Source organism: Rhinolophus sinicus, chromosome 16 (genome assembly GCF_057876585.1).
Source record: "Rhinolophus sinicus isolate RSI-liver-muscle chromosome 16, RSI-T2T, whole genome shotgun sequence".
Taxonomy (NCBI): Eukaryota; Metazoa; Chordata; class Mammalia; order Chiroptera; family Rhinolophidae; genus Rhinolophus; species Rhinolophus sinicus.
The window spans coordinates 166,331,112-166,343,393 of record NC_142516.1 but is presented as its reverse complement, the minus strand read 5'-3'; the positions used below and the strand labels follow the sequence as shown (position 1 = coordinate 166,343,393).

Here is a 12,282-nt window from a genome sequence, read left to right as displayed (position 1 = left end):
CTGGGAGGTGGGGAAATGAGATGTTGGTCAAAGTTACAAAGTTTCAGTTATATGATGTGTAACTTCTGGAGACCTAATGTACAGTATGGTGAATATAGTTAATAATGTATTATATACTTGAAATTTGCCAGGCAAGCAGACCTCAAGTGTTCTCACCACACGGACACATAAAAAAGGTACTGTGAGATGACAGATATGTTAATTAGCTTGACTGTGGTAATCATTTCACAATGTGCATATATATATATATATATATACACACACACACACATACACACACATATATGTGTGTGTATGTGTGTGTATATATATATATATATATACCAAAACATCACCTTTGTATACCTATATATATGATTTTTATTGTCAATTACACTTCAGTCAAGCTGTGGTGGTGGGGGTGGGGAGTGTAGTTTGTAAAAGAAGAAATCAAGAGCATCTTAAAGTGGTATGTGAGAGGCTTTTCTTAGAGTACTAACTGCTGTGAAGACTCTTATCTATTCACTCACCAGAGAAATCAAAAACTAAAACAAAACCCTAAGGCCCGTTGTATTACTCAATGACAAAATATTTCCCTGTATGTACATTTAAAGAAAATCTAATTTCTCACCCACCCCTTTTGTTTCTTCCCTCCTTACAGAAAAGAGGTACAATGATAATATGAAAAACATGGCTCTAAATATAAATTATGGAGTTACTCAAATCTCTAGCCATCAAGTGTTGGTGCTTTAACCTGCATTTTGTAAACATTAGTCAGAAAATTCAAGGTCAGCACAATTCAAAATCAGATTCATTTAGCTTATTATTCTCAAATATTAAGCCTAAAAATAAGAATAAAACAGTTAAATGCAAAGTAAATATCCTGCCTCAGAAGATGAAATTTCATAAATATACTATAGAGGAGTACCGTGAAAGTGATCAAATGTGACAGTATACACATTCAGCAAAGTATATTGAAAATAATTTATCAAATTCCCAAAGAAAACAAATTCAGGTCTCTTGTATTAGTACATATAAAGCACATCAAAAACAAATGCAAATAAAAACAATTAAAATTCTCTCTTAAGGTTTTATTCATCTTTTTGAGGAAACAATTAGAGAACGATGAACTAAAATTGAATGAGTTAAATCACAAACCTGAAACTGTGGAATTGTCATTTCAAAAGACTTGCTTTTCACTTGGCCTGAACGATCTCCCACTTTCAGCATCACGGCAACATAAGGATACTTAAGTGATCTGCAACTGTCCGAGCTCACAGCCATGCCCAGTTTCCACTGAAAATCTAGAAGCTATAATAAAACAGTACAAAACAATACATCAGTAATAATATTGTCCGGAATGCAGATATTTAATTTTACTGCTCTCACATTCAACTTTTGCCAATCATAAAAAAAACCTTCATTTTAATATTGCTAGGTGAACAATAATCAAAAATGAAGAGACACAAAAAGGGATATAAACAGAGTTAGAAAACAACACTCATAATTACAAAATAAAAACAAAAATCTTCACCAGATGTATAATGGAAGTAGAAGGAAGCTGTGGAGTACTGATTTTCCTGCATCTTGCTCCTGCACTTAAGGAAACTCCAAAAGATTTGGACTCTCTTAACTCACTTTCCTGTTCCATATATGCCCTCTTCATTCCACAACCCAAAAGTCCTAAAACGGAAGATGAGTTATATGCCATCTTCCATGTCTGAGGCACACACGGAAACCATTCCTGTTTCTTTCCCGAGCAGTCCTCGATCTTACGCTAGCATAAATACTGGGTGACAGGTGGCTTTAGATTTCATCTCTGTTGATGATGGACAGCTGGCAGGTAATGTGCTATGCAGTTGACATGTATTAAATGCCTCACTGAAGCATCATAATATTATAGGCTATTTTCATTTTGCAGATGACACAACTGAATTTGATAGCTTAGATAATGCGCACACGGTCACACATTTCTGGAATCAAAACTGAAACCCAAATCTGTTTGACTCCAAATATTACATGCTTATTGACTACTGGCTGATTCAATACTTTTTAGCTAATTTCCGTCAGTGATTGTTCCGTGTTGCCATGGCAGAAAACAGAACTGGATAAATGCAGCTCTTCATACTAACTCTACAACATAAGACCGTAAGTGGAGGAACTAACTATGCATCTTGTTCCCAAAGTTTAGGCAGGTACAGAGTAAACAGTAGACATACAAAAAAACGCTTGTCTATTGACTGATTATATTTTGCTACCAAATTAATGCTGACTGGGTAAAACCTTTGCTCGTTAATAAATTCATTGTTGTAAGACGTGGGATCAGTGTGAGGACCAAAATTTCCTCCTGTCTCAGACTTTGGACCAATCAGCTACAGCATTAAGTCCAGGCTGGTGCTGATGAAAGGTTAACATACTGAATAAGTAAAAAGATTATATAGATACACTTTAAATAAAAGCTTCCCAAACAAAACTAGAGAAAGGATGGTAAATAACAGAAGGCCTACAAATGGATAATAAACATATGAAAAGGAAAGAGAAATGCACATTTAAACCACAATGAAATACCACCACACACCTACCAAAACAGCAAAATTTTAAGTCTGACAATTCTAAGCACTGGGAAGGAAGGATGTGTCCCATGCTGTTGATGGAGGTCTACATTGGGCCAATCTTTTGAAAAACTGGCTTTACCTGAAAGCCGAAGCTATGCATATCCTGTGAGCCAATGATTCAATTTCTAGGGATATAAGCTAGAAAAACTTGTGCATATGTACACAGGATACACATATGAGAATCTTCCTCGTAGTTACATCCATAATAGGCCTGAACTATAAACAACCCAAATGTTCATCAGTAGTAAAATAGATAAATGAAATTCTGTACAACAATGAAAATCAGGGGCCGGCCCGGTGGCTCAGGTGGTTAGAGCTCCATGCTCCTAACTCTGCAGGCTGCCGGTTCAATTCCCACATGGGCCAGTGAGCTCTCAACCACAAGGTTGCCAGTTCGATTCCTTGACTCCTGCAAGGGATGGTGGGCAGCGCCACCTGCAACTAAGGTTGAACATGGCACTTTGAGCTGAGCTGCCACTGAGCTCCCGGATGGCTCAGTTAGTTGGAGCGCGTCCTCTCAACCACAAGGTTGCTGGTTCAACTCCCGCAAGGGATGGTGGGCTGTGCCCCCTGCAACTAGCAACAGCAAATGGACCTGGAGCTGAGCTGCGCCCTCCACAACTAAGATTGAAAGGACAACAACTTGACTTGGGGAAAAAAAAGGCCTGCAAGTACACACTGTTCCCCAATAAAGTCCTGTTCCCCTTCCCCAATAAAATCTTAAAAAAAAAAAAAAAAAAAAAAAAAAAAGAAAATCAATGAACTTCACCTACACTGCACACCAAAAATGTCGAAAGAAGTAAAGTTATGAGCTCATTTCACTGAAACCTGAGAAGTGGGGAGTATAGTGCTGTTGAAGGAGGCGTACACGAATGGCAAAACTTTTAGGTGGGTGCAAAAGTAATTGTGGCTTTTCCAATTATTTTTAACCTTTTAAACCACAATTACTTTTGTACCAACCTAATCTAAAGAGAAGCAAGAATATGATGATCACAAAAGGTAAATCATGATCTCTAGGGAGGAGGGAAGGGAGAGTTTTGGTTGGGGAGGGGCATGTGGTGGGCTTCTTGGGTACTGGTAATACTCCATTTCTTGAGTTTTAATTGTGGCTACACAGGTGTTCCCTTTTAAATTACTCAATTTTTTTCGTAACAGTATGAAATGGAGGTTAACTAAATTTATTGTGGTACTCATTTCACAATACGTGTCAAGTCATTAGGCGATGTACTTTAAATTTACGCACAGCTATATGTGAATTATCTCTCCCTAAAACCAGAAAAAAGTAAAATTAGTCATTCCACTGTCCACAGGTTATGTACGTTTTGGTGTATAGGTTACCTTACACATACAACAGTGGGGGAGGACAGAAGTCGGTGAGCACCACATTTATAGTATATGGACCATAAATTGAACATTTGTCGTAGGCTAGGGTGGTCAAGGGACACCTTCACAGAAGGGATAACTTTAAGCTCCGTTTTGAGGAATACAGAACTGAAATTGAGGAAAATGTGTCTTATTTACATATTCTATAAATACACACCTAACAAAAAAAATGCTTACTTAATATTAAGCTGAACCAACTGGAGATAAAAATAGTATCTGATTAAGAGATGGAGCTTTTATCTGTCTGAAAGTGGAAGGCTTTGCAAGGAAGCATGGAAAATAAAGGTGACAAAAGTGATCTAGGGGCCAATAAGTCTTTGCAAGGTATGAGCTTTCAGAGGTTTTCAAAGTACCCTCATATACTCTATCTTATTATGGAAAACATGTAAGTCATTTAAACTTTTCCTGGAGGCAATGGGGATTCACCGAAAGTTTCCGAGCACAGAGAATATGACAGTACTGATTAAAAAATATTCATCTTGTGAGAGCAGAACACAATAGTCCAGGTATGAGGCTTTAAGTGCCTGAAGGAAGGTGGTGACAAGTAGGATTAAGCTGAAGCTCGACAGAAGGAACCCCCCGGGGCTGATGACTGCTGACACAGTCGTGGGAGGTATCAAAGACAACTTCAAAAATGTGAGCCCAGATGACTGGGAGAATTCTGATATCATGTATCAATCGGGACTTAATATATTTTAAGTCCAAAGGTATTATCAAGAAATGAAAAGGAAAATCTAAATAGGAATGTTCAGTAAGTGGCTATAAATCCAAGAACAGAATTCAAGGGAGTTTGTGACCAGAGATACAGCTTTTATATCAGTTCAATGATATCCAAGAATTTAACTAGACACTTCTTAAAACTTACTCAGCCTGTACAACTCCTTGATGCAAGAAGTCCCATTTCGACTGTCCACAATAAAATGGTAGAGTAAATCATTGCTCATTTGACTCTCAAAGTCTGAAATAAAACTCTGGATTATCTAGAGCATTTCAAGCAGAAAAACAATTAACACAAAGTTGGAATCCACTGACCATTACAATGGTGAAACTGGCAGGTAACGAAATAGGGAGAGCTCCCAACCAGACATTTGTTGTGCAAAACTAATATTCATGTGTTAAAGAAAGCTGGAATTAGGTTTATGAGATGAGAATTTCCCAAATTCTAAACTGAACATTGAAATGTCAATTAAAAGCATACCTTCCAATAAATATGATTTAGCCTTAAGTAGGAATTAACAGTAGATGAGATTTAAAAAACAATACCAAAAAAAAAATCAAAACAGAGCATACTTATCAGTATGGAGCATATTAACAATAACATAGCCTCAAAATTCTTGTAGGATGAAGAAAAATAATTTGAAAAGAAAACAATGCAAGCGAAAACATTAGCAGTGAAAAAACTCCAGAAGTAAAATGAATACAAAAACAAAATAATCAGAAAGCAAATATAAATAAAAAGGTAAACCAAGAAATTAGGTGTACCACACTAAAAATTAGATGTGGCAGCTGAAGTTATCAGTAATATAAAAACATCATTATAAACACTGTCTATAAAGAAAAAAAACCACTAAAGACCACTTCAGTTTAAATTTAATTTTTATTTTTCAAAACACATTTTGTTTTCAAAACAGAAAATTAGAAAAACAATCATGCACAACTCCATCCTAAAAATGATTTCCTTATTCCTGTGTCCCATTATTAGTCTTTACCTGCATGTAATGATGAAACAACTTGTCCAAGGATACAAAACTAGTAGAGCTGGTATTCAAACCCGAATTTGTCATATCCCATATTCCATGCATTTTTCATTATCCCTAGCTGCCACACGATTATTATTTGGAATTTAACTTCTAGCAGGTCAAGAAAGCAGGTAGGTCTAGGGTGGCACAGGAATGTTTAGCATCTTCTACATGCTAGACCTGAGCCACTTGCCAAATGTGACTGTTTAATTAAAAATACATAGAATAAAAATGCAGTTCTCAGTTGCAATGGCTATATATCAAGTGCTCAACAGTCACACGTGGCTGGTGCTACCACACTGAACAGCACCAACACAGAGTATTTCCATCACCGCAGAAAAGTTCTACTGGACGGTACCGTGCTATACCTTGTGCTAACATATGTGTGGAAACTGATTGAGGCATCGGTTCTTAGCAAACTTCTACTTGAGAATTCTTATTAGCTCCAGCTCAAGTAAACATCTGCCAAGTGTCATCAGCCTTCCTCATCTTGTTTAATGACACTGTCATCCAAACTTTTGCTTTATTTTCTTAATAGCACTTTACCACTATCTGAAATCATTGTGTTTACTTATTAACTGTCTCCCCAAGGAAATGCAACCTTCACTAGAGCAGCAGTATTGACCTAGTTTACTACTGAATCTACTAGAACAATGTCTGGTACAAGGTGAATGGTCTAATAAGTATTTGTTGAACGACCATGTTTCCCTGAAAATAAGACCTAGCCAGACAATCAGCTGTAATGTGTCTTTTGGAGCAAAGATTAATATAAGACCTGGTATTATATTATATCATATCACATTATGTAAGACTTGGTTTTATATTATTATAGTTAAAATAAGACGGGGTTTTATATTAATTTTTGCTCCAAAAGATGCATTAGAGCTGATTGTCTGGGTAGGTCTTATTTTCGGGGACATGTTTAAGACTTAGGGAGTATGTGGTACAGGGTCTCCAAAAATAGCTTCCGACAATTAATGTCACCCTTCCCTGTGTCGCTCCTCACATCAACTAGTGGGGCTTCCCTTCCCTCTGCACAAATCTGCACTATACCTGTGATTGCTTTGCCCAGCAGGTTATGGAAGACGACGCTTTGTGGAATCTTTGAGCCGAGGCCTTAGGAGAACTGGAACTGTCTGCTTCCTTCTTCCCTGAAGGCTGGCTCTTGGGACTCTCTCTCGTGGAACCCAGCCACCACGTGTGAAGGACAACCAGGTCACTGCATTACCAGCTCCAGCTGAGCTCTCAGCCAGCCATCGCTGCGCCATGTGAGCGAGCCCTCTTGATTTCCAGCCTGATTAGGCTCCTAGATGACGGAAGCCCCGGCTGAATGACACGGAGCAGGAACCACCACCCAGCTAAACCCAATTAACCCACAAAATCACAAGAGCTAATTAAACAGTTGTTTCACGTCATTGGGTTTTGGGTAATTTGTTATGCAGCAATAGATAACTAAAGCAGGGCAAACACAATTAACTGAAAATAACTTTGTCGATAAGTTTAATACATGACTTATCAAAAATGTATTCTCACAACTACCGTGTTTCCCCGAAAATAAGACCTAGCTGGACCATCAGCTCTAATGCATCTTTTGGAGCAAAAATTAATATAAGACCCAGTTTTATTTTAATATAAGACCAGGTATAACATAACATACAATATAACATAATATAAAATATAACATAATACAATATAAGACCGGGTCTTATATTAATTTTTGCTCCAAAAGACACATTAGAGCTGATGATCTGGCTAGGTCTTATTTTCGGGGAAACACGGCATATAATCTGGACTATATTAGTTTATAGACATTTTAGCAAATACAAATAACCAAAAAACATTTCTGATCTGGTTAGTGTAACTAGTTACCACTGAGATGTTAGTATGTCCAGGAAGTGAAATACAGAAAAATAAAGCCTTTCCCATTAGCTACACTGACTACTAGTAAGTTCATAGTACAACTGCCCGGCAACACCAAACACATGTCATCTTCCCTCAAAAATGCTTTTTATCTTCATTGCATTTCTACTGATGACCCTCATTTTCCTAGTGACTCAGGTTTGAAGTTTGGTCAACTCTGATTTTTCTCTCTCCCTTATTCAAGACATGTATGGATTGCAAGGTACTCAAGATTTTATTTCAGCCAATGGCTACTGACATGTATTCCCTTCTTCCCAATCCCACTGCTACAAACCTACTCTGTGCCTATTTTAAAACTCTTGCCTTAAATTTTACTGCAGCCTCCTAATTAGTTTCTTGCCTATAGTCCTTCTCAGCTCTAAGGCAGAGCTTATACTTTGCATTAAACACTGCTTATAAATTAACCAAATCTAGTATCACACGGGAAAACCTGTTCAAGTCTACCGCCACAAGAGTGAGTTACCAACCATTCCCTTTGCACTGAAGCCCCCTCACTGCACAGTCCCCAGGTCCCCAGGGGTTTTCCCACTGCACCGCATCCCTCCTCTAAATTCTCTTTCCGCCTTTACACCTTTGCTCATGCTGTTCCTCTTGGCGAACAACTCACATCTTCCTAAAATTCAAAACTCCTCTCAAATTCTACCTGCTCTGTGAAGTCTTTTCTGGTTTACTCAACCTTTCTATGAATGTCCGACGTCACTTTATACCCCAGCGCTTAACACACTCTGCTTTGTATAGTAGTCATTTGTGGATTTGTCTCTGCCCCACAGCCACTAGATTGTCAAATGCCGTGAGGGCAGTTGGCACATCCAATGCAATACACAGAACAAAAAATGTCATATATTTGTGAACCAACACAAACCTGTACAAAAATTTAAGTCACTATTTCTTATACATGGGAAGGACAGTGGTACTAGATATTGTGTGTCAATAAAACATTTTCCTTTTTATTTATACCATGAAACTGGCGAGAAAGCACTAAAATGTGGCCGGAACAGGATCATTCATCTACGAAGAGTTCTAATTAGACATCAATATTAGACATGAATTACTTCAAAACAATGATTCTAAGTATCAGAATGTGAAGTAATAGGCCGTCTTAGACCTCTGGTGCTGCATAAATACAGCACCATGGTTTGTTAAGTTTAACAAGCATAGATTCTAACGTCACACAGATCCTGAATTTGAATCTCAGCTCTGCTACCTTATAATCACATGGCTTTGGACAAGTTACTATGTTTCTGTGTCCCATTATTCAATAAGTATTTACTAAATAATACTATATTCTAGGCACTGGAAATATCAAAAAAGAATAAAACAAAGTTCCTGACCTCAGGAACTTAGATTTTAGTGGGGAAGGCAGACAGTAAACAAATAAATGTATAATAAAATTGTAGTAAATGTTAAAAAGTGTAAGAACAATACCGGGTAAGGGGATAGTGTGACTGGAAGGAGACCTGAATAAAGTGAAGGAAAAAACCACATGTCTATCTGGAGAAGAGTCTTCTGCACAGAGGGAGAAGCATGCCTGGCATGTGTACAGGGAACGAGGCCCACGTGGCTAGAGTGGCATTAGGGGAAGAGTAGGAAGAGAATAGGAACCCATTTTGGAGCCTGAAGGCCAAAATAAACCCATTTTGAAGGGCCTGGAGGCCAAAGTAAATATTTAACTTTTTTCTAGTGTGACAGGAATCTCTTAAAAGGCTTCGAGATAGAGAAAGACGAGGTCTATCTAGATTGCAAAAGGATCATCCAGACTGCTAGAGAGGGCATTAAGTTTAATAAGGAAAGCAAGGAGACCTTCCTGGGAGCCTATTGCAGGAGTCTAGGCAAGAGGATGGTGGCTAGGACTCAAGTGGCAGCAAGGGGAGGTGAATTTAGAGTACATTTTTAAAGGCAGAGAAAAGAGTATGCTAAAGGAATATACGGGAGTTGTGAACTCTCAGTGGAGGTGTAGTCCCAATTAACCTGGGTGATTCATACACTGGTGAGAAATATGTAAAGAGATAAAGTATTATAGCACAAGGAATTCAAACTAATAATGGCCCTAAATAGTATTAGATATACCTGGTACTTTTAAGCAGCATATACTATAAACATAAATAAAATATCTGGGTAGATTTCTTTCCCCTCTATAATACTCTTGAATACAAATAATCATTTTATCTAACAGTGTATTAAAAAACACATCATTATGAATAAAAATGTCCAATGCAGGAGTTCCTGGAGGTAAAACTCACAAAAGTGTAAGCCCCTATCCCACCCACGCCCAATGACTGGGTCCCTGAGATTTTAACTCTTATTTAGACCTGTTCACATTGAGCTTCCAGCTAATTTATCAACTATAGTTTAGGTCTTCCTACCCTGCACTGGTTTTTGTGGAAGTTTCTGTTCTGGTAAGTTTTAATTCTCTGTATTCAATTTTGGAGGCAGCAGTATGCCCTGTGACCTTACTTCTCTGATAGTCTAAGAAGAGTTGTTGACTTTTTCAGTTTGGTCAACTTTTAACTTTTTAGGATGAAATGAGCACCTTAGAAGTAAGGGGGGTGGGGGGAAGGAGGTGAGGGTAAGGGGGATCAAATATATGGTGATGGAAGGAGAACTGACTCTGGGTGATGAACACACAATGGGATTTATAGATGATGTAATACAGAATTGTACACCTGAAATCTATGTAATTTTACTAACAATTGTCACCCCAATAAATTTAAAAAATAAATTATAAAAAAAGAAAAAAAAAAAGATAGGCTGGAAAATCTATTACTTTTTATAATTTTCTTCATAAACGTTTTAAATCTCTTATGGCAAGGTACTTTCTTTCTTAATGTTGTAAATGACATCTTACACAAAATATTTTTCAACTGTGTCTGAAAATAAGAAAACAATTGAATCACCTGTTTAAATTCTCATATGAGTTCTAATAACATTTGTAAATTATCTTGGCTTTTTCTATGTAAACAATCATGTCATTTGTAAATGCAGGGAAGGGGTGAGTAGGAGGCTGAAGAACAGCACCCCCAAAGTTGTCCACATTCCAATTCCCAAAATCTGTGAATATGTTATCTTACATGACCAAACATGTAAGATATGACTAAATTAAGGACTTTTATTTTCTTTTTAAAAAATATAAATTAAGGATCTGAGGTGAGGAGAGTTTCCTAGATTATCCAGATGGGCCCAATGTAATCAAAAGAGTCTTTATAAGAGGAAGGCAGGACGGTCAGAACCAGAGAAGGTAACAATGACAATGGCAGAAAGAGAAGTAACAGAAGTCAAGGTTGGAACGATGTGCTTTGAAGACGGAAGTTGAACCTACAAGACAAGGAAAGTGAGCAGCGGGTAGAAGCTGAAAAAGACAAGGAAACAGATTCTCCCCTAGAGCCTCCAGAAGGAACACAGTCCTGCCAACACCTTGGTTTTAGTCCCATTACACTAATTTTGGACTTCTGACCTGCAGAACTGAAAATTTGTGTTGTTTTAAACATCCTCCCCACGCCACCCCCGCAAACTTCAATTTTTAAAACTCTATAATCTAGTATAATTCAGTTTCAGGATGTCTTATTCAAGTAAACATAATTTAGTGTAAGTGAATGGATAAAAGGATTTATGAAAGATTGACTCAAAGTGTACTAACTCGATAATTCTGAGCAAAGACAGGTTGGGGGGATGATTACTATCACTGTGAGTTCCCTCTACCTCCCAGGAATCCTCCAAAACAACAGCAAGATCAGTTGAGAGCAGTTAATAGGCATCTCTCAACCCTTGTATTCTCGTTATTTCTTATCTCAGGGCTTTCTTACAGTATTTTGTATGCACCAGGGTAATTCCCGATCTAAAATACTATAGTTTTAGTACTCTTCTGGGAAGTGTGTTATGTTATTTGTCTAAAAATAGTTTATTAGCTAAAATAGGACACGAACACTTGGAACAAAGAAACAAGAGTAAGATATATTTCAAAATTCAAATTCTTATTCTTAGCATAAATACATATTACATTGTAAGGTTAAAGAGGTATACTCTCCATCCTTTAAATAACTGTTTTTTTAAATACTAAGGAAATGTTTGCGGTGCTATCTTTGTAAATTTTAATAAATGCTTCGCTCTCTAATCATTCTAAAATATGGTGTACCTAGCTTTGAATAAACGTCGCCTAATCAGAACAACCCTCAGTCTGTACTCCTTCGGCTGGACTGGGTGGGAGAGGTTGAATTATTATACAATGGCAGCGGTCACCACCTTAGGTGCCAAGTGGAAGGAGCAATGAGGGTAGTAGGATGAAAGTCACCGGCCCACGGACACAGGCCCTGGACTCTGGGGACAGCTGAGGACGGCTCAGGGTGGCGTCCTCCCGCCGCTTCCCCAGGCGGGAGGCGGACCGCGCCTGCCGCCCGCCCCTTACCCGGTGGAGGCCGGCTGAGGACGGGGCGGGGCCGCCACTCACTCACCTGGTTGGTGACCTGAAACGGAAGCAGAAAAACACAAGTTAGGGAATGATCCTTCTTGCTCCAGAGCCCGCTGCCCCAGCTCCTCCTAGGACAGGACTTACCTCGGCCTTAGCATCCAGCAGCGGCTCGTTAGACTCTTCCATGGCAACTGTCCCGGGAGTTCACCACCGACTCCGGTGGGCGCTCCCCGGGTTGCCAGCA

The 12,282-nt window shown here is 38.4% G+C and overlaps 1 protein-coding gene and 1 long non-coding RNA gene across 3 annotated transcripts in view; one reads left to right on the top strand and one right to left on the bottom strand.

The window, feature by feature from the left end:
- The window catches only part of LOC141571004 (uncharacterized), a 26,764-nt gene extending 19,633 nt beyond the window's left edge, over positions 1-7,131 (top strand). The window contains exon 3 of one of the 2 annotated variants that reach the window (XR_012495454.2): positions 6,792-7,131. This is a non-coding gene — a long non-coding RNA (uncharacterized LOC141571004). Of the gene's footprint in view, positions 1-6,788 lie in introns of both variants that reach the window. The other variant, XR_016019209.1, reaches the window with a different exon arrangement.
- The window catches only part of COMMD6 (COMM domain containing 6), a 17,185-nt gene extending 4,903 nt beyond the window's left edge, over positions 1-12,282 (bottom strand). Inside the window, exons 1-3 of the mRNA XM_019738160.3 lie at positions 12,183-12,282; positions 12,082-12,093; positions 1,138-1,290 (exon numbers count right to left, since the gene is read on the bottom strand). Coding sequence (XP_019593719.3) covers positions 1,138-1,290; positions 12,082-12,093; positions 12,183-12,224 — 207 coding nt within the window. The 5' untranslated portion in view covers positions 12,225-12,282. The remainder of the gene's footprint in view (positions 1-1,137; positions 1,291-12,081; positions 12,094-12,182) is intronic.